The 22,559-nt window shown below is 38.2% G+C and overlaps 2 protein-coding genes and 1 long non-coding RNA gene across 3 annotated transcripts; 1 reads left to right on the top strand and 2 right to left on the bottom strand.

Moving 5' to 3' along the window:
- The first annotated feature begins 2,359 nt into the window (after window positions 1–2,359).
- Window positions 2,360–3,373, top strand: LOC110881622 (wall-associated receptor kinase 3). The gene is made up of 2 exons (XM_022129827.2): window positions 2,360–2,390; window positions 2,442–3,373. Exons 1-2 carry the CDS (start codon window positions 2,360–2,362, stop codon window positions 3,371–3,373), a joined length of 963 nt encoding a protein of 320 aa, XP_021985519.1.
- Window positions 3,374–5,881: 2,508 nt separating this feature from the next.
- Window positions 5,882–6,548, bottom strand: LOC118483319. Its single transcript, XR_004870323.1, has 2 exons — window positions 6,116–6,548; window positions 5,882–6,014 (listed from the first exon to the last, which is right to left on the bottom strand). It is a non-coding gene; the product is annotated as an uncharacterized LOC118483319 (long non-coding RNA).
- A 2,975-nt stretch (window positions 6,549–9,523) lies between these two features.
- LOC110881623 lies at window positions 9,524–10,744 on the bottom strand. The gene has a single exon (XM_022129828.1). The coding sequence runs from the start codon at window positions 10,742–10,744 to the stop codon at window positions 9,524–9,526; it is 1,221 nt and encodes a 406-aa protein (XP_021985520.1).
- Between the last annotated feature and the right edge of the window lie 11,815 nt (window positions 10,745–22,559).

Raw genomic sequence — 22,559 nt, 5'->3', positions numbered from 1 at the left:
ACATGTTTAGTGGCTGGTACATATTTCTGCATGAATTCTATTGGATAGTACGATCTGCGCAGAATCAGCAACTGTTGGGGAGTCGGAACCCCTGGTTGCGACTCGAAACCTCCACATTGCGACACCAGTTGCGAGTCGAGAACACCTGGTTACGACTCGCAACCATAACATGACAAGCCGAGACCACAGGTTACGAGTCCCGTTGCGACTCGAGATCTCAGCATGACGAGCCGAAACCATGGTTGCGACACAGGTTGCGACTCGCAACCATTTATGATCAGCACAAACAGCATGACTCGAAACCATGCTTGCGAGTCCGGTTGCGACTCGAGACCACCCTTTTGGGCCTAAGTTAGTGGGCTGGACTTATGGACTTCTGTGCTACTGTTGACGTGTTGTTTGGGCCTGTTATTACGAGCCCAACTGTTCGGGCTTTATGCTTAGACTTTGGGTTGTGTTTGAATGTTAACTGTGAACTGTTAATGTTAAACGTGTTGCCATGATTATTACCTGTGAACAGTACATGTTGAACATTCGTGCACTGCTTGACTTGAATCTGATACGAATAATATCTGTGATAGGACCTAATTGATTACCTGCAATTTGATTAACTTCTCTGTGTTACTACCGAGCAAACCAAGGTGAGTTCACACCCTTTACAAAGCATGGGATTCCCTGGGTTGGGAACGGGGTTAAGGAACGTGGGTTCCTCGTCCTCCTTGGGTAGGACGGCTGTGGTTTAGGAATGTGATTCCTCGTCCGGATGGACGGATAACTCGTACTAGACTAAAACTCTATCACGAAGTCCCTCCTTTTTGTATCGACTTAATCGACGGGCCAATGGCGAGCGGGTCATTAGTTAGATAGCGCTATTTAGGTCTGACAAACCTCACACCGTGCCGCAGAGGACGGGCGTGAACTAATGGATCTGGGGCACGTCAATGATGATAGACATTGATGTTTTCAGGGCACATAAACATGACTACAGTCAGCAGTCGATATGGTAACGAGTCTAGTGTACGCATGGGGTAGCCCCCACGGCCGAAATGCCTGATAACTATCATGGGGTAGCCCCCTCGGCTGGAATGCCGGAGTAACTGGGAATGAACAAGTCACGTTTTTAAACTATGGGGTAACCCCCACGGCAGGATGCCAGTTAAAGGAAACTGTTTTCGAAACAACTAAAACGAACACCCAACTGTGAACTCACTCAACTAGTTGCTGACTCGTTACTACATGCTTTGCAGGACCATAGGTACTCAGATGGAGCTTGCATGGAGGAGGGTCGTTGTGGGACACAGTTTGCTGCGCGCCATGTTCAATTTGAATACATTTGAACTTATGATATAACTTTAACTTATGCTTCCGCTTGCAACTTAACTTGTTTGTTTTGAAACACCAATCGTATTGGTTAAACTTTTATAACTGTTTATATGCTTGTTCAGTATGATTGGTGGCTGGATCCTGGTCAGTCACGCCTCCAAGCGGTAGTACTCCGCAGGTGGGATTTTGGGGGTGTGACATAAATACTAAAAATGTCGTATCTTTAAAAAACCCGTGTATAATTGGGTTGAATAGATCTACCAAATAAAAATATTACATCCTTAAAAACCCCGTATGTTACACGTGTTTGATAGATCTAAAAAAGAGTTATATTATATCTTTAAAAACCATGTGTATTACACATATTAAATAAATGTAATTTTGCATATTAAATACTAAAAACGTCGTATCTTTAAAAAACCCGTGTATAGTCGGGTTGAAAAATCTACCAAATAATAAAAAAAAATTGTATCCTTAAACCCCTGCGTATTACACATGTTGAATAAATCTAATTTTACATAGCAATTGATAAAAAGTTATATCTTTAAAAACTTCGTGTATTACACGTGTTATATAAATGTACTTTGTATAGTAAATAATAAAAAAACTTATATTTTTAAAAACTCCGCGTTTTACACGAGTTGAATAAATATAATTTTGTATACCAATTAATAAAAAAAGTTATATGTTTAATAAATTAGGATAACATTTAATATTAATTTATTATTTATATATTTAATATAAGATAAGTAGAAAAGAGATGCATTTGTTTTAAAAATATATTAAATTAACAATTTAGATTTGAGGATAATATTTTATTAAAGTATGATAAAATTTAATATTAATTTATTATTTATTTATTTAGTTAATATAAGATAAGTATAGATTTGATGATAGCTTCTATGAATGACACGTGTCCAAAACTTGATTTTTTTTATTGTAGTAGATAGATGTTACCCTATAATTAGAAAAATTAAATAATAATAATGATAATAATAATAATAATAATAATAATAATATATTGCCTTGATAAAAAATGACTGGCTACGAGAAATTGCAACCTTTGTGTTAGTTTTGTAAATCCTTTTAGTTGCTGATTTTTACACATAATCACACAGGTTTGGGGCTTGGATTCCTCACGTTACTGATTGGATTATCTGTGTTGCACTTTATGATCAAGCAAAGAAAGCTAATTAAGCTAAGAGAACAACTGTTTGAGCAAAATGGGGGTGTATTATTGGAAGACAAACTTAGAACTACAGGTAGCAATGTCATGAAAATTTTTCAAGTGGAAGAGCTAGAAGAAGCGACGAACAATTTCGCAGAAGGTAATATTATTGGAAGAGGAGGTAATGGCACTGTGTACAAGGGAACTCTACCAGATACACGTATAGTAGCAATCAAAAAGTCCCAAAGACTGGACCAAGGACAAAGGGATCAATTTATAAATGAAATGGTAATTCTTGCACAAATTAATCACCCAAACGTGGTGCAACTTTTGGGATGTTGTCGAGAAACCGATGTCCCGTTACTAGCTTATGAATTTATTTCTAATGATACCCTTCATCGACACATTCATAATTATAGTGCAAGTGGGAAAGGTAGATTTTCATGGGATAACCGTTTAAGGATAGCACATGAATCGGCTGGTGCACTTGCGTATCTTCACACAGATGCTAGAGTGTCCATCATACATAGAGATGTGAAATCTACTAACATACTGTTGGATGACAATTACATCGCAAAAATCACAGATTTTGGTGCTTCAAGGTTAGTCCCATTGGGTCATGATCAAGTCACTACGCTAGTTCAAGGGACCATAGGATACTTGGATCCTGAATATTTTCATACAGGTCATCTAATAGACAAGAGTGATGTCTATAGCTTTGGAGTGGTTCTTGCAGAACTTTTAACTGGAAAAAAAACTATTGACCCAGGAAGAGGTTTTGACGATACAAATCTTGCTACATATTTTCTAAAGGCAAAGAAGGAAAATCGGTTGCTTGAGATTCTTGACCATCAAGTAGTAAAGGAAGCAAATGATGACTAACTAAAAGCAACATGTGACCTGGTTTGTAGATGCCTTAACCAAGTAGGTGGGAACAGACCTAGCATGAAAGATGTGACCATGGTGCTTGAAACATTGAGGAAGTCTAGCAAACAACATCCTTGGATCAGTGAAGAAAACTACAACGAAGCAAGTACCTTAATGATTGAAAGTGACGAACATGACCTTTATACCGCTCCTCTTGTTATTAGTAGCGACACTTTTGGAGAATACAGAAAGAAATAATGCTCCATGTACAAAGTCCACGTTAATAGTTATAGCCTTATAGGAGTAGTTGGGCCTTTTGCATCCCTATTTCATGTTTTCGTTAATTAGTATTCATATTTATGTATCTAGCATGTACAATTTATACCCATGCTTTATTAGACTATGATTTTATAATTGTATGTTATACCATTTACTATTTTTCTTATGAACCATTAATGTGAAATTATCGCCTTGTGTGGTAAAGGACATCCAAATTCTTCATTTCAAAATGTATTAAGCAAATGTGTCTAACAACATATTAATAAATAATCTGAGCCAAAAAGGGAGCAATGATCGAGAATACATTTGCTCGTTCCTGGCTTATTTACCAACCGATTTGAGCCGATCAACTCGTTTTCAACCTAGCCGAAATCGGACGAGCGTATTTCCAAGCATTTTCGATTTAGCGTCGAGCAACTTGGACAACCCGACCCCAACCTAACGGGTGCAACCGCTAACATCGCCTACCACTTGTCACTGCAACTAGCTGCACCACCACCATTGATAGTTGTATAGATGGAGAAGATGACAATGGGTGGTGGTGGTGGTGGCCATGACGACAATGGTGGAGGTTGTAGCCATGGTGTCGGGTGTAGCAGCGAAGATAGCCAAGGTACATGGCCGGAGATCCATTTACTTTTACTTTGAATTAAATCTAATACCAATTCCAATTCGTATAATTTCTTAGTTAAACACATTTAGAATGGAATTCAAAATTCAATTCCAACAAACTACGTGAATCAAACGTATTAAGACTATCTCCACTGCTACATGCGCCCTTAGGCGCCTTTAGTTGTCATGTCATTTGCCACATCATATCTATACAAATCTTCAAAATCTCTTACTTCGTCTCCAACCCTATTAATCTCCTTACCCTTCTTAATTCCACCTCATGACATACCCACTATACATAATATTTAAATAAAACATTTTTCTCTTTTACTTTAGACCCACCCACCTGCAAAAAGCAACAAAAACAAAGCCCTTGTGGAAGGGCTTAGTTGCTAATGCACCTTAAGGACAAAAATTTACCATGGTAAGGGCTTGTAAGGGCCTCCAAGGGCATTCCTCCGAGAGATGCATTGGAGGTAATCTAAAAAACTAAATTCAGATTCAATTATATTGAATTCCGAGAACCAAATATAACCTAAGAATCAGGGGGATGAACATTAGGTCAAACAAGGAACCCAAAGTTACCTGGGTTTGACAATGGGTCGCTAGTAAGGGTGTTTTTAGGCTGATTGCAAGCTAAGGTTCCATATCACCAATTGCAAACTGATTGTCCTCGTTGTGGGGCTATATTTCACATTTGGTCAAATGGTAACACAAGACCATTCTTAAGTGAAATACATGGTTTGGGATTTTGTCTAGGGCCATGTTTGCGTATCTATTTTCCTATTTAGAAGAGAATTGAAATTGAGTTCTACTTGCATGTTATATTAATGCATTTCAGCTTATTTGTGTGACCTATCATCCCTTAATAATTTCTATGCCATTCCAAGGTGATGGTTGTTAGTTTGCTTGAACATAATACTTATCCTACGCCAAAACTTTGTTGAGTTCTACCTAGTATATGATCTTGATTCTTTTTTTTTTCTTGAACGGCTTAAATTACACAAAATCCGCCTTCTGCAGGGCTTGAACCCTTGACCTTAAGGGGAGCAACACCTTAACTTCAATAGCTTTGCTAATTAGACCCTATCCCTACCTATGATCTTAATTCTTTAAAGGGTAAATTACACTTGTCGTCCTTTATGTTTGTATCGGATTGCAATGGATAACCTTTAAATTCAATAATTACAATCACAATCCTTTATTTGGAAAACTTATTACATCCTACGTCCTTTACCAATAACTTGATTAAAATTTTCAGTTAAATCCTATTACATGAGGGTAGTTTAGTCTTTTTACCAATTTAATTAAATTAAAATTTTAAACAAAGTTTTAATATTTACCCTCACCCCTCTTCATCTCTCAACCCTCTTTAAATCCTATCCTTTGAAAAAAAACCACCCGGCCACCACTAACCACCAACAAATCTTCACCGCCTCTGACCACCACTAACCACCACCATATAATATCCAATTATTAAATAACCCAACAAAAAAGGCCGGTTTTTGGCACCAACCCAGTTACCCAGATCACCTCACTCAAAACCCACATCAGAAACTCTTCAACCTAACTTCACACACAGATCACCTTAAGCATAATTTTGGCTGCCACAGCTTGTTTTTAGAAGATGGCCATCCCGCATAACATTAGCAAGACCAAAATCATCTACTTTAACATTCCCTTTCGAGTCAAGAAGTAGGTTTTCTGGTTTAAGATCGCGGTGAACCACCATGTGTAGGTGGCAACTCTCAACACCGGAAATAATCTACAAAAAGTGACAACATCATATCAAAATCGTTCATCTAACTTTCATATAAATAGTATAAAGAATCAAAGATACTTGATAACGCAAAATATGTTACTAACCTGTTGAAAGAAATGACAAGCATGATTCTCCTCAAGTCTCCGACGGTGACGGAGTATAGCGACAGTGGTGGCCGGAAGCAGAGGGATCCCAATTTTGAAGATGAAGGGTCGAAGATTGTGTCCACTAGTAGTGCGATTGATTTGGTAATTTTATAAAATCCCTAATTTTGTTCAGTTATAAAATGAAACTGAAGGTTTATTTGTTTGATTTGTTGAATTCTTGTTAGACCCTTTTGTGTGTTGTTGCGTTTTTGATGTTGTGATTGAGAATCTTGTTTCAATATTTGGGATTGATTGTGTTGTTGTGAAGATGGTGTTTGAGAAGTGTTTATTGCAGCATAAGTTGAATGGTTGTGGTTAGTGGTGGTCAGAGGCGGTGAAGATTTGGTAGTGGTTAGTGGTGGTCAGGTGGTTTTATTTCCAGAGGATAGGATTTAAAGAGGGTTGAGAGATGGAGAGGGGTGAGAGTAAATATTAAAGCTTTGTTTTAAATTTTAATTTAATAAAATTGGTAAAAAGACTAAACTACCCTTATGTGATAGGATTCAACTGAAAATTTTAACCAAGTTAGTGGTAAAGGACGTAGAGTGTAATGAGTTTTCCAAATAAAGGATTGTGACTGTTATTATTGAAGTTAAAAGCTATCCATTTTAATTTGATACAAACATAAAGGACGAAAAATGTAATTTACCCTTCTTTAAATGTACTAAAGGTTTGAAAGCCGCCAAAAGCGATTGCAATCTCCTAAATTGCTTAATTCAAATAAGTTGGATCATTATGATAACAGTTTTTATAATCGTATTTAACAGATCACTAATTTATTAAATTCGCCCAGTTTTGACCAATCCCAAAAATTTGTTGCTTTGATAAATGGAAGGTTTTCCACTGTCGACTTGGAAAAGCTTATTTATTTTTTTTTTTTTTGAAAGGAGAACTTCATTAAACACACCAAACCCGAAGACCGGGCAGGCCAAAGCAAACAAAAAAAAAACTACATATTCACAAACTTACACCAATCTACCCAACTAAACATACCTTTCTTGCATCTATGCTTATACCAAAGAAAGCTAACAGACCTGACCTCGCAAAAAATCTCCTCCACGCTACTTCTCTTACCATTGAACCGTAAATCATTCCTAGCCTTCCACAATACCCAGCAAGCCGTGTATATAATCCCCTGCACCGCCTTTCTTTCAGTATCCTTTCTAATCCCGACACTATGAACATCCAATAAATCTCGAAAAGAAAACACAAAAAAATTCCGAATACGACACCAAAAACTAATTTTCTCCCAAAGACTCAACGCAAATCGGCACGACGAAAACAAGTGTGAAACCGAATCCGATCCCAAACTGCAAAAGCTGCAATCAGAATCCAGAACCACCACACCCCTTCTGGCTAAAGCTTCAACAGACGGTATCCGATCCATCTCCGCTCGCCACATAAAAATATTACACTTCGAAGGAACCCAACTACACCAGTCAAGAACAAACCGACCACTGAAATCCTTCTTGCTGTCGATAAAATTTTTAACGGCAGACACAGAAAACGACTCAGTCCCACCACCTGCCCAAACCCACTTATCAGCATCTTGAGAACATGAAACCGAGCCCAACGCCGACGACAACTCCTCCCATTCGTTCCATTCAGTAACCGATTCCAAATCATGCTTCCATAACCAATTCCTTTCCCCAGCTAATCTATCCCGAACCACACAATTTTTAACCACTTCTAAGTGAAAAAGAGCCGGAAACTTATCTTTCAGCGGGATGTCGAATAACCACGGGTCTAGCCAAAATAAAATACTGTCTCCCGAGCCAACCACACCTCTAAAAAGGTTCCGAATCTGGATATCACCTATCATCGGTCTCTTCAAGACAGAGACAATTTTACACCACACGCCCCCGAACACCTTCCGGCTCGGGAAAAAATCCCAAGCAGAACCTCCCGAATGAATAGCACTAACCACTTTGACCCACATGTTATCCTTCTCCGTTTTAAACCTCCAACCCCACTTAGAAAGAAACGCAATATTCACCTCCCTAAGATTACGAATGCCAATCCCTCCCATCTTTTTAGGAGACGCCACCCTATCCCAAGCAACCCAATGAAGTTTTTTTTCCGAAGCCGTACCTCCCCAAAGAAATTTTCTAATAATTTTTTCTAAATCCTCCACCACCTTAGCCGGGGCATGGTACAACGAAAAGAAATAAGAAGGGAGACTCTGAAGAACGGAACGGATCAACGTAACTCTACCACCAATATAAAGGAGCGCCGCTTTCCAGAACGATAACCGTTTCTCGAAAATATCAAACACCGGCCTCCAATTAGCTATCCGGTTCATATTCGCCCCAACTGTCAACCCTAAATATTTAAACGGAAACAACTCCGCTTTGCATCCGACTACCCCTGCCATATCATCAAACTCTTCCGTACTCACCCCAAGCCCGAAAATATTAGATTTACCGAAATTAATATGAAGCCCCGAACAAACATGAAAGCACTTTAGAACTCTAACGACATTCAAAATCGAATCCCTATCCCATTCCCCAAGAATAATCGCATCATCCGCTAAAAAAAAATAAGAAACCGACGGCCCATCAGAGGGGAGATCAATGCTCCTCACCAAACCCAACTCACACGCCCTAGAGATCATGCACGAAAGTGACTCCATGACAATAACAAACAGGAACGGGGAGATCGGGTCCCCTTGTCTCATTCCTTTGTTACATTTGAACTCAAAAGTAGGTGCACCATTTACCAAAACCGACGCTCTAGCCGAGGAAAGAATACCTTTGATCCATGAACACCACTTAAACGAGAAGCCCATTTGAGAAAGAATATCTACCACAAAATTCCAGTTGATGTTATCATACGCCTTCTCGAAGTCTATCTTGAAAAAAAACGCCTTTCTCTTAGTCTTCCTGACCCAATTTTGAATTTCATTGACAATCAACAGGCCATCCAAGATATATCTTCCCCCAATGAAAGCTGACTGAGTCGGCGAAATAATGTTATTCAACACCTTTTTTAGCCTATTCGCCAAAAGCTTCGAGATAACTTTATTAATAATACCAACTAAGCTAATAGGCCGATAATCATTAAGACCCAAAGGGTCTTTGACTTTCGGGATTAAAGCAATAAACGATGAGCCACAACCCATACTTATCACTCCAGTTTCGTGGAACATAGACAAAATGTTAAAAAAATCGTCCTCAAGATAAGACCAAAAATGCTTCACAAACCGAAAGTTAACTCCGTCAGGGCCCGGAGCTCTATCATCCCCGCAATCAAAAACAGCACTTTTAATTTCCTGACGAGAAAACTGAGCCTCCATCTCCCTAGCATCGTGCTCTGAAATACGTCTAATGCCCGGGCAACAAAAATTAGGGCGAACTACACGGTCCTCTATAAATTTATCTCTAAAAACGGAAAGACCTCCTTCTTGACTAATGACGGCTTTGACACCCAAGCTCCTCCAATATTCAGCCCATGAATAGCGTTCGACGCTTTCCTACAATTAACCATTGAATGAAAAAACTTTGAATTCTCATCTCCGTGCTTAGCCCACCTAACTCTGGACCTTTGTTTTAAATCTCTGCTTTTTCTATCTTCTTCTTCCTTAAGGACCTTTTTACTTTCCAATAGAATCCATTCCTCCTCCTCCGTCAAATCTCTAGTATCCAAAATAGCCTCCAAAGATTCGAGATCCGACAATGCTATCCTCGTAACCTCGGAGTTTTTCAATAGCATATCGTCCCTCCACTCCTTCAATTTTAGTCTAAGGATCCCTAGCTTTCGCGATAGAACCACATCCGGAGGACCACTTTCAACCTCTCCTCCATTGAGCACCCCAACAACCACATCCTCAAAACCAGCCAAACCAATCCAAGAGTCAAAAATACGAAATGGTTTCGGACCAAAATTATTAGCAACCGAACATAAAATTATCGGATAATGGTCCGACAGGAATCCAGGCAAGACCTCTACTCTCGCTTCGGGCCATTCATTAAAAAAACTATGATTCACTAAAAATCTGTCAAGTTTACTCATTTTTCTCCCACTAGCCGAGCAATAAGTAAACCTTCTCCCGAGCATATTATATTCCAACAACCCAGCCTCCAAGATAAAAGAATTAAAGTTATTAGCACAAGTCTGCTTAAACGAGCAATTCCTTTTTTCCTCTCTAAAACGCACGGCATTAAAATCTCCCAACACCACCCATGCCCCGTCGTGACTATCAATCAGATGAACAAGATTATCCCACAACTCCTTCTTAGCAAGAACCCCCTGCGGGGCATAAACATTCAGCACATTAAGCACAGATCTTGACCCGGCGATTTTACCCCTCACATGAAGATAATTCCTATTCTTAGTTCCACCAGACTGACAAAAAGGAGACGAGTCCCATAAACAAGCGAGACCACCCGATAAACCTACCGATCCCACACTATCCATCCCAAAATTCTTATTACCCCAAAACCCGACAAGATCCGACACATCAACCGCATCCTTCTTTGTTTCCTGAAGTGCTAAAAAATTGATACCGTGCTTCACTTTCAAACTCTTCACCCAACCCGGCTTCTCCGAACCCCCAATACCGCGAATATTAAAAGACAGGAAATTCATTTGTCCACAACATTGTTACCTTTTAAACCAGATGAACCAACCAGCAGATCCATAAGATCCTTGAGATCAACCCCCAATTGCGCTCCAACCTTCACCGTAGCATCAATTTCACCCTGGATTGCCTCGTCGAACCCACCCCTAAGGTGTAAGTGTTCTTGTTTTTAGTTTTGCTTTAGTGGAGACATTTTTTTTCCTTAAATAGACCTTAGATATATTCTTGATGATAACTGGAATGCATACTGTTGTTGAAATATTTTGTGTTGGTTGTGAATTGATTGTCGTGTGGAAATATATGAGATCTTCTTTCCATTAATACTTGCACTTTCTCGCCAAAAAATTGAAAAGTCAAACTTGACAATTTTTAAATTTGAACATGACATCTTGTGAAATAGTTTTCACGGGGCATGGTTTTTTTTTTTCTTAATGCAGTTTATATTAGTTACACCAGATTAATCGCGAAGATTATTGAAGATATAAAGTCGCTAGGATACTTATGGATAAAGAATAGGTCTTCGTATAAGGAGTTATCATGGAGAAATTGGTGTAACTTTAGTTTGTAATGTTTTGCGGGTGTATTTTTTTTCGGTCTAGCGTCTTGCTCGTCGCCCCGTTTTATGAAATAGCCGTTCAAAAAAAAGTTACACCAGGTTATTCTAGTTTATTTAGTAATCAAACTATTTCTTGTACTTTTCTAGTTTCAAAAGTAGTACTTGGACATTAAAAGTCAAATGTGCTCTGTTTTTAGGATGGAAATTAGAGGTGGAAATAAATAAAGAACTCTATTCTGAATGACATGAAGTTGTGTTAATTTCAGGAGTCTACACATGATAAATAAATAAGTACAACGAAGGGAAGTTTATTCTCAAGAGGTATACAAGTGTTTGTGGATCACGCCAACCTGACCCGATCTGTTTGAAGTCCTACCAAAAAACTAAACAAGAGCCTGTTTTGGCATGTGACACAAATTTTATTATTAGGTTGGCATACAACCATTCAGTCATCTATCCTTAGAAAAAAAAATATTGGTGTTTTTGATTTCTTATTTGAGATTTTGCACAGATTTAAGGTTTTGGGGTCTGATGGGAGCATGTGTGTGCTTGGGCAAGAGATTCAGGTTGATGGAAGTGATGCATATGATGTGTAATCCGGTCTCATGATCTGCATAGTCGAATGTGGTTATTAGTTGCTAATATTTTCATCTCATTCATTACTGATTTGTTATCATGACTGAAACAGCTACTACGAATACCTCATACAATTTACAAGAGACTCCTCGGGATGCCAGTTTTGCTGCACAATCATCGCGCTTATTAACCGGACATTCGGAATCATATTTCTGAAGTATGACTCCGGAGTGTCCCATATGTTCATCATTACAATTTGCCTCCACGACAGCTTTGGCACGATGACCCGACAATCCCATGTTCTGATTTTGCCCCGGTCACCAAGCCGAACCATCACGTTCTCCGAAGAGATGTCTTGGAGAATCTTTCCCTCCAATGATAGGTGCTTCCGTTCGACTACACATCCATCGTGAAATGGAAGGGTCAATGACAAAAAGTTCTCCGGATCCGCCTGCACCAGATTTCTCGACCAAAACAAATCCTTTTCGTAAAGGAGGGGGCACTGGCCCACTCAACATTACAGGGGTGTTACCACGTACCCCGTACCAAAGGAGGGGGCACTAGCCCACTCACGAGCGTTAACTGGGAGGAAGACGTTTGGGGTGTGATGATCAACGTCAACGCGTGGACTAGCCATTAGAAACATAAATTAATTATTTAAATTTAAAGCATATATATATATATATATATAGGTAAAGAGTAAAATACAAATGCGCTTATCGTACGATACGTACGCGATCATCCCAGCCGTTCGATCAGGTGCAGATCTGGTGCGAATTCAATACATATCGCATGTGAAAAAATGGTTAGCATGGGGAAGTGTGAAAAATGGCATGGGGTGTGTAGATGGACAAAAGCGCCTGTGGAAGATTTGAATATCGCATGTGAAAAAATGGCATGGGGTAATGTGAAAAATGGCATGGGGTGTGTAGAATCGCATGTGGAAGATTGAATATCGCATGTGAAAAAATGGCTAGCATGGGGTAATGTGAAAAATAGCATGGGGTAATGTGAAAAATAGCATGTGGTGTGTAGAATCGCATGTGGAAAATTGAATATCGCATGTGAAAAAATGGCATGGGGTAATGTGAAAAATGGCATGTGGTGTGTAGAATCGCATGTGGAAAATTGAATATCGCATGTGAAAAAATGGCATGGGGTAATGTGAAAAATGGCATGGGGTGTGTAGAATCGCATGTGGAAAATTGAATATCGCATGTGAAAAAATGGCTAGCATGGGGTAATGTGAAAAATGGCATGGGGTGTGTAGAATCGCATGTGGAAAATTGAATATCGCATGTGAAAAATCTGTGTGTGTGTTACTGTTCATCTTCTTCGATTGTTGGTCGATCATTGTCAGTCTTCTTCCGTTTGACCCTTACAACTCCCAAATTAGTAGTTCTTATTATCGATATCGCACTAAAAGGAACGAAGGGAGGTTGGGGAAGAAGATTTTCAGGTTTTTGAATTTGATTTAGGGTTTGATTTTGAACTATCATCGGTCAATTACAGAGATTTCTGACCTCGTAATGACGTTTAACCTTCCTGGTATGATTTACATATATTAAAATGATTAATTTAATCATTTAAATTAGTTTCGCTCGCGTTTGATCGATTGAAGATCGTACGGCTGAGGGCATCGCGTACATAATGTAGGATAAGAGGTATTGTACGTTAACCGGCCTCTCTCTCTCTCTCTCTCTATATATATATATATATATATATATATATATATATATATATATATATATATATATATATATATATATATATATATATATATATATAGGGGGGGGGCTGCTAGAATGAGAACCACCCCGAGTTGTAAGAACCGCGAGAACTACACCCCACGGAGCGCCGTTCGCCATGATTTTTTTTACAAGTAGATGTATGTATTATAAACACAGCCGTAAAAAATCATGGCGAACGGCGCTCCGTGGGGTGTAGTTTTTTACACCACAAGTTTGGTGTTTTTTAATTTTTTTTCTTTTTTCTTTTTTTTTCACCAAACTTGTGGTGTAAAAAACTACACCCCACGGAGCGCCGTTCGCCATGATTTTTTACGGCTGTGTTTATAATATACACATCTACTTGTAAAAAAAAATCATGGCGAACGGCGCTCCGTGGGGTGTAGTTCTCGCGGTTCTTACAACTCGGGATGGTTCTCATTCTAGCGGCTCCCTATATATATATATATATATATAAAATCATTATGTGATTATGTGTTTATGCAATTTATGTTCTCTTTTATGCATTTTTGTGTTTTTGAATACTCTGGATATTCGTTATCCAAATCCTCATAGAACCTTCCATATCTTCATATGAGGGATTCGTAGTAGGATATTCAAAAATGTACTACCTTAAATCCTTATTGGGCTTCTACGTGATAGTCAAGACCCTTGGAGTATATAGTACCATTCCATGATTCAAAAAAAGACCCTTTGAGTGGTCTAGTCAAAGGTTTGATTCAGAATCTGGTTGAGAATGACATGTGATGATATAAGCTGAAAAGACTTCTTGGCGGTCTGGAGATCATTTATTGACTCAATTAAAAAGGACCCCAGTGTGGTCAAATCACAATCATCACAGGCTCGTTCATTGTTTTCCTCCCCTACACACTCTAAGATGCACTACGTGACTATGCAAGGAATTACGTAATTATGGATGCATACATAATTACGAAGTTCAGTGCACGAGGAACCGTGGTAAGACTTATTATGTGTAAGAACCGATAGTGACAACCATAATGAAATGTGAACAATGTAATAGAGGTACGGTGGACGCACCAATAACGCTTTATATACTTGTATATAAGTGACCCTCTCACATTGCAAGCATGATGTTAATTAAAGTTACTAGAAGTTCAGGACTCTAACCAGTGATTGTTCGATCTTTTCAACTTCATGTTTCAAGCTCTCACAAGTTTCCTCTAAATAAATTTCGGGACGAAATTTCCTGAAGTAGGGGAGACTGTGACATCTGTGTCACTTCAGCCATCAACCAAATACCAAACCAATGAAATATTCTATTTCATACTTGGGATTTGTATAAATATGTGTATCGTTTGCACATATTGATTCTTGTTCGATTTCGGGCTCTAAATCACTTTCTGGAAGGTTATACGCAAACTGGTGCTTAAACGCAATCAGTTTAACGCGACGTACATTCCGGAACTGTGACGTAAGCCAAACATACCCTAAATATCCCTTACATAACTTAGAAATAAGTTTCAAAGGATTCGGTATGGCAAAAACATGACTATTTGAATTAAAGAACTATTTACAACAAAACTGCGAAACGAACGTTGGTGACTGCCCGGATAATATTTAAATCCAGAAGATATTCTGTTATGATTGAAATTTTATTTTTAATCAGGTTCATTTTGAAAAATAAATTAAAACGCTTAAGAACGTTCTTTTCAAGTTTAAGCGCGTACCGCGTGTTTTCTGCGCAACACAGTGCTTATACTGCAAAACGCGGACAACGCAGCCAGTCTCAGCAACTGAAATTTGTTTCAGTAATATTTTGGCGAGTTTATTTTTATAGAAAAAAATAAAAATAATTTAGAACGCCGTGAACCGAGATTTAAACGCTAGAAAAAAAATACTCGGTACCCAGTTAAATACCTGTTTTTATCTAATTTACCAAACAAAGTTTACATTTAACCCCCCCCCCCCATATGAATTTCGGTCACAAGGACCCACCAAGATCCCCAAAATATTTTGCCAAGATCTCTCAAGATTTGATTTGATATTTCTTGATTTCTTTTGATTTTCTTTAGATTTTATAAGATTTTATCTAGATTTTTTCCTATAAGTACACCCCTTATCTTCACTTCACACTCAACACTCCATCTTCCTCTCTCTCTCACCCTCTCCCAACCGTAAACACCATCACCACCTCCATTTCCATTTTTTTTTTGCAACTTTGTTCTTAAAGATTAAACCCCATTCCAAGCTAGTTTCAAGTTGGTGTGAAGATCCAAAGGAGTTTCCAAGGTGATTTCAAGTGATTTCACGCTCCATCTCATCAAAAACTCACTTGAATCTTGAAGGTATAAAGTTTATGTTTAAATCATATACTTTGTTCTTGATGGTTGGAAGTTTCTCTTGAATCTTGGAATTTTTCACTAAACTTGAAATCTAAAAGAAATGGGTCTTGAAGCAAATAAAAAAAAATGGTGGTGATATATATATATATGTATGTATAACCGTACATATATATGTGTGTATATGAGCCTTGAAGTTCGATTTCTTGTTAAATACTTGTTTATGTTGTTGCATGTTCTTGAATAATAGTTTAAATGCAAGTGATTGTTGATCTACGTATGATATGTTAAATGCTTAAATACATCAGCAAATAAACCTGAATATATCATATATTTGATGCATTTAGATTAACATAAAATGTTGATATTATGATAGTATGCTTTAGATACTTGTACATGTGAATATATGTTGATCTAAAGCTCAAGAAGTGATAAAAAATGGCTATATGACAAAAATGTTTTAGATCAGGTTACAAGCACTAAAAATGACCTTATTTGGTATATTATAAGGGCATGAAACTTTGACGTAGGTTTGGTAGCATTGCATGTTGTACATATAGCTTAAAAAGTGGTAAAATATGCGAAAGTTGCATGATTTATATGCTCTATTTAAGACCTGCACTATTGTAAGTATAACCATTATTTTATTCAGTAAATAACATGGGTTGTGTCAAAATTTCAAGTCGTTTCGATTTGGGATGGTTCGGGTAATGTTTGATGCAAAACTATGCGGTAAAACGGTTAAAAATCGCCTTTTCGGAGGATTTTTATTAAACTATTTTTGATCAGTAACCAAACTGATATTCTTGATATAAAAACAAGTATTTTAACTTATACTAAGTTTACTTGGTGTTCGGTTAGTCATACGTTACTTCCGACGCTCAAAAATGTTACAGAAACGCTAAAATAAGTGTTTTTCGACATAACTATAATGGGTTATTCATGAGTAAATTTTATGTGTTACAATGTGCTATGTGTTTTATAATATGTGTATGATGACATGATAATACTTGACAAGATTATTTGTTTTACGCTAGAGTACATATACGCGAATATACCAAAATAATCAAAAATAATAACTTTTCGACGAATCTCAAAGTTATGTGAAAATTCTAAGTATCGGAGAAACTTCGTCGTTTTTATGAATTTTGTTTATTAAATCATTCTTATTTAATTTAGGACAAATAAATAATTTGAGGGATTGTGTTAGCATATAGAAACGCACTCAAAGGTGAGTACATAATCCCCTCTTTTACTGTTTTTCAAACATTTTGGGGTGAAACACATGTGCCTACTTGTTACTTTCATACTTTTCTTGTTTTCGCATCATATACTTGCTATGTTCATTAGTACATCGTTCTACATGACATTTTATGCTACCTATGTTCGTTTAGCGCATACTTAGTACATTGTTTTACAATACCTTTTCACGCTATGTATGTTCATCATACTTAGTGCATTTGGTTTACATGACATTTTCATGCTATGTATGTTCATCATACTTAGTACATTGTTTTACATGACATTTTCATGCTATGTATGTTCATCATACTTAGTACATTTTCATTTCATCACATGTTTATATTTTGGGTATGACATTCGGTTTGTTTAAGTGGGACCATATACATTCATTAACTTTGATCACGCCGCTCGTTAGTAGGTAATGGTACCATAGGAATTGACAACTCCCGTTCCTGACATCCTGGGTATGTTTGGATGGAAGGAATGACCGAATTCGATTAAAAACATTTAGACAGATAGACCTTTAATTTGTTTAAAGGTTTATCACCACAGTCGCAAGGCTTGGATGTATGCATTTTAACAATACCGCATAAATGTCCGTATTCAGTATAGCATGTATTTCCACAAAACATAACATTGATTTAAACCACGTTTTACTTCAATACATTGTTTTGTGCATTTTTACCTATGGTTTAGTTAATACATATATCACTTGCCATACATGACATTTTGTTTACACATTTCTTGATTGACATTTGACATAGACATTTTTGATATTGATATACATATTTCATGGACTACATTTTGGCAAAAACATTTTGACATGGTTTTCACAAAGACATTTGACAATTGGTTTAGACATGGGCAATTTACATTGGTGGTTTGTTTGGGTAAGTGATTTAAGTAACGAGACGTGTGTAATGTGATACAAGCATGGTGGATACGCCGCTGGTACTTCCTATATATAAGTGCTTGTATTATATTACATGTCGTAGCGTTATTTAAATCATTCAATTTGGACCTATACATTTTATACAAATAACATATTTTTCACAAGACATTGTTTTACAAAACAGTTTGTTTTATACAAATTCATTTTACTTGGTTATTCATTTAACCTTACATTATTCTTTTAAATATACATATCTATCATCGCTTTTGTTGGTGCACTTGTGTCTGTACTTTGTCTGTATTTTGTCATGATATAAGACGATGTCTTTTGTTAGTCTTGTAAGTTTGACGAAGTCAACCATCCTCCTGGTTTGACTTGGTCAAACAGTTAGAACCTGATAGTCATATATTTGTGTCGAAGGATGAGTTGTCGAAGGATGACTCATCGAAGGATAAGCCTTCGATGGATGATTGAAGGACCTCGAAAGATATCATCCTTCGAGGTGTATATGTGGATCCTTCGATAGGTTTCAGATCGATAGATGATCTTTCAATCATCTATCTGATCCTTCGATCAGTCTATCTGATCCTTCGACCAGACGATCTGTGTTGGGTGTATATACCCATGTAATGTGTTCACTTCATTTTAGACAAGCAAGCAAGCATTCATAGAGAACACAGAACACACACACACTGTTTTAGAGAGTTTGCAAAATAGATTTGTAAACATTGAGTTTGTAACCGAACCTTTCATTCGTATTAATACAAGTGGTGTTAATCGGTGAATATTGTGTGTGTCTTGTATTTGCTTGTTTCATCTCGGTTTGCAATCTAGCTTGGATTCCGCACTCGCTAGTGTGTTAACATAACAAGGTTAAGGTTTAACCTCATCCTCCGAGGGACCTACAAGTGGTATCAGAGCCAAGGATAAATGATTTGTACGTCCTTGATATGAGCCAAGCTATTACTACGTCTGCACAAGCAACTTGTTTCGTTTCCAAAGCCACAGAAAAAGACTCTATCTCTTGGCACAGACGAATGGGTCACATTCACTTACGCAAAATGAATCATTTGGTTTCAAATGAATTGGTGAATGGTGTTCCTCTTAAAAACTTCCATCTTCAAGACGTCTGTGTTTCGTGCCAGAAAGGAAAACAAATGAAGATACGACATCCTACTAAGAAGATCAACACGGTGGCAGTTCCTCTTGAACGTTTGCATATGGATTTGTTCGGTCCTGTCAAGCACAAGAGTATTCGGAATGATCAATACTGTCTCGTGATTACTGATGACTATTCAAGATTTTCTTTGGTGGCATTCATGGCACACAAGAGTGAAACCTTTGGTATTATCAAAAACTTGATCATTCAGATTGAGAATTTGTATAAGTTGAAGGTTAGGCGGATACGTAGCGACAATGGTACTGAATTTAAAAATCATGCCATGGCGGAGTTTTGCACTTCAAAGGGTATTCTTCATGAGTTTAGTGCAGCTTATACTCCTCAACAGAATGGCGTCGCTGAACGTAAGAACCGCACATTGATCGAGACTGCTAGGACAATGTTGGTAGAGTCGTAGTTGCCCATTCCATTCTGGACTGAAGTTGTGGCCTCTTCATGTTACACGTTGAACCGAGTCCTCACAGTCAAAAGGCACAACAAGACCTACTTTGAGCTTCTTTAGAAACGGAAACCAGATTTGTCATATCTTGAACCGTTTGGAGCTCCATGTACAATCATCGATCCTAATGGAAAGTTTGGGGCAAAAGCAATTGACGGCTACTTCCTTGGGTATGCCACCCCTAACTTGCGAGTCTGGAATCTAGAGACTAAAAGGGTCGAGGAATGGTCTGAGGTCAGAGTGCAAAGGCACACTTTGCCAGTCAAATGTCCTGGTCAGCCTTGGATGTTTGAGTACGATGACTTTTTCAATTCGATCAATGTTGAAGCCGTTGAAGAAAGTGCTGCGGCAAGGATGTTTTTCGAGAGTGACAATGCAACAGTTTCACCGGTGGTGCGTCCAATTCTTGTCAATCAAGAACCATCTTCGGTGAACAATAATACTCTCGACAATGAGGATTTTCATGATGCAACCGAATTGAACGAATCTTCAGAGGATAATGAATTTCTAGATGCAGATCAAGAAGCTCCAACAACAGCAGTTCATGGTACTTCAGAGGGTACTCCTCCAGTGGATGCCCATAGAACAGCTGAAGCCACTGCATCATCCTCTTCGTCAATTCCGGGCATTGATTTAGTTGTTGATCTCAATTTCAACAATCTGGGTATAAATATTCCAGTTCCAGATAATCCAGAAACAAGGATTCATAATACCCATCCTCAACAAAACATCATCAGAAATGTGCAAAGTGGCATTCAAACAAGAAACATGTTGCGAAACAACAACAATGCAGGCCTGTATGCAGCTATTCGAGAATCCGGGCAACAAAATGATTGGTCTTTCGCGTGTTATGTTTCACAGGAAGAGCCAAGAACTTGGAAAGAAGCCATGAAAGATAACTCTTGGGTGGAAGCAATGTAGGAAGAATTGCAACAATTCCAGAAGCTGGGTGTCTGGAAACTCGTAGAGAAACCTGCTGGCTACAAGAAGATTGGTACCCGTTGGGTGTTTAAATGCAAAAAGGATGACCGCGGAGTTGTTATCCGGAACAAAGCACGTTTAGTCGTTCAAGGTTTTCGTCAGATAGAAGGAATCGACTACAACGAAGTCTATGCACCTGTTGCACGTCTGGAAGCAATTCGGATCTTTCTGGCTTATGCCTCATTCAAAGGATTCAAGGTTTACCAGATGGACGTCAAAAGTGCATTCTTACATGGTGTGGTTGAAGAAGAGGTATACGTCGAACAGCCTCCAGGTTTTGAAGATCCTATCCATCCCGATCGGGTTTGGTTGCTCAACAAAGCTCTTTATGGTCTTCATCAAGCACCGCGAGCTTGGTATGCAACCTTATCTAACTATCTGCTGGAGAACGGTTTTCGAAGAGGTCTTATTGACTGTACTCTGTTCATCAAAGAACAAGATGGAGATCTTCTTCTGGTACAGGTATATGTTGATGATATTATTTTTGGTTCTACTAATGATGTCTTGTGTAGGAATTTCGAGCGCATTATGCAGGATAAATTCGAGATGAGTGCTATGGGGGAAATGACCTTCTTCTTGGGCCTACAAGTGCAACAAACTGAGTCTGGGATATTCATCCATCAGACTAAATATGTTGGTGACATCTTGAGCCGGTTCCAGATGTCTGATGCAACGCCCATTGGTTCCCCACTGCCACAAAATCACGGAATTACTCCAGACTTGAAGGGTGAAGCTGTTAGCCCCTCATACTACCGCGCAATGATCGGATCTCTTATGTACCTCACAGCATCAAGGCCAGGCATAATGTACCCAACGTGCCTGCTTGCCAGATATCAAGTCAACCCGAAGGCCTCACATCTTGCAGCTGTCAAAAGGATTTTTCGTTATTTGAAGGGTTACCCTGACACCGGTCTATGGTACCCTAGGGATAATAACTTTGACTTGATCGCTTTCAGTGATTCTGATTTTGGCGGATGCAAAATCGACGGCAAATCCACAACGGCTGGATGTCAGTTTTTAGGAAATCGCCTAGTCACATGGTAGTGCAAGAAGCAAACGTGCGTCGCTACATCAACATGCGAAGCTGAATACATTGCTGCCTCAAGTTGTTGCTCCCAAGTCCTTTGGATCCAACAACAATTACGCGACTACGGTTTTGAATTCCTAACTACTCCTATTTACGTTGATAATTCTGCTGCATTACAGATCACTAGAAATCCTGTGCAGCACTCAAAGACCAAACACATCGAAATCAAATATCACTTCATACGTGATTGCTTTGAGAAAAGGCTAATCGATGTTGTTAAGGTCCACACCGATGACCAACGTGCCGACCTTTTTACCAAAGCATTTGACAAATCAAGATTTGACTTTTTATTATTGGTAAACGGCATTAAGGTCAAGCAAGAGTAAAACCAACATCGGAAAATCATTTTTGTAAATATCTTTGTGTCTTTTAAATTTATCTTAGTTTATTGATTTTAGGGGGAGTAAATCCAAAAATCTGAAAATCCAAAAACATCGAAAAATTTCAAAAACACAAAAACAATAGAAAAACAAAAATGAGTTTCCTGGCGAGCAAAAGAGAAAATGATAGTACATCAGTGGTCTATCCAAACCTCTTTAAACCTTAAATGAAAAACGATAAGCAGCTCTATATAAGATGTATCGGTAGGCTCACAATCATTTTAAAGTGTGCAGGGTGATATAAATCTTAATCGACTGAAGACCAGGTGGGAACCATTCATTGGCATATGGTCTTAGTACCGAAATTTCGTTTGATAGATTGCCGAGGTTCTGAGATATTCGGTCTTTATGCTGCTTATCATCTGGGTATCATGGTTGTATCTTTTACCGAAAAATAACGGGGACGCAAGTCTAGATCTTCCATGATACCATACATACGTGT

This window comes from Helianthus annuus, chromosome 10 (assembly GCF_002127325.2).
Source record: "Helianthus annuus cultivar XRQ/B chromosome 10, HanXRQr2.0-SUNRISE, whole genome shotgun sequence".
NCBI classification, from domain to species: Eukaryota; Viridiplantae; Streptophyta; class Magnoliopsida; order Asterales; family Asteraceae; genus Helianthus; species Helianthus annuus.
The sequence above is the reverse complement of the archived record's forward strand: the minus strand, read 5'-3'. Positions and strand labels throughout refer to the sequence as shown.

Excerpts from the sequence above, each read along its gene's own strand:
- LOC110881622 (XM_022129827.2), top strand. The coding sequence starts at position 2,360 with ATGACTGGCTACGAGAAATTGCAACCTTTGT. Across the intron at positions 2,391-2,441 it reads CGAGAAATTGCAACCTTTGT|GTTTGGGGCTTGGATTCCTC; the intron begins GTTAGTTTTGTA and ends ATAATCACACAG.
- LOC110881623 (XM_022129828.1), bottom strand. The coding sequence starts at position 10,744 with ATGAATTTCCTGTCTTTTAATATTCGCGGTATTGGGGGTTCGGAGAAG.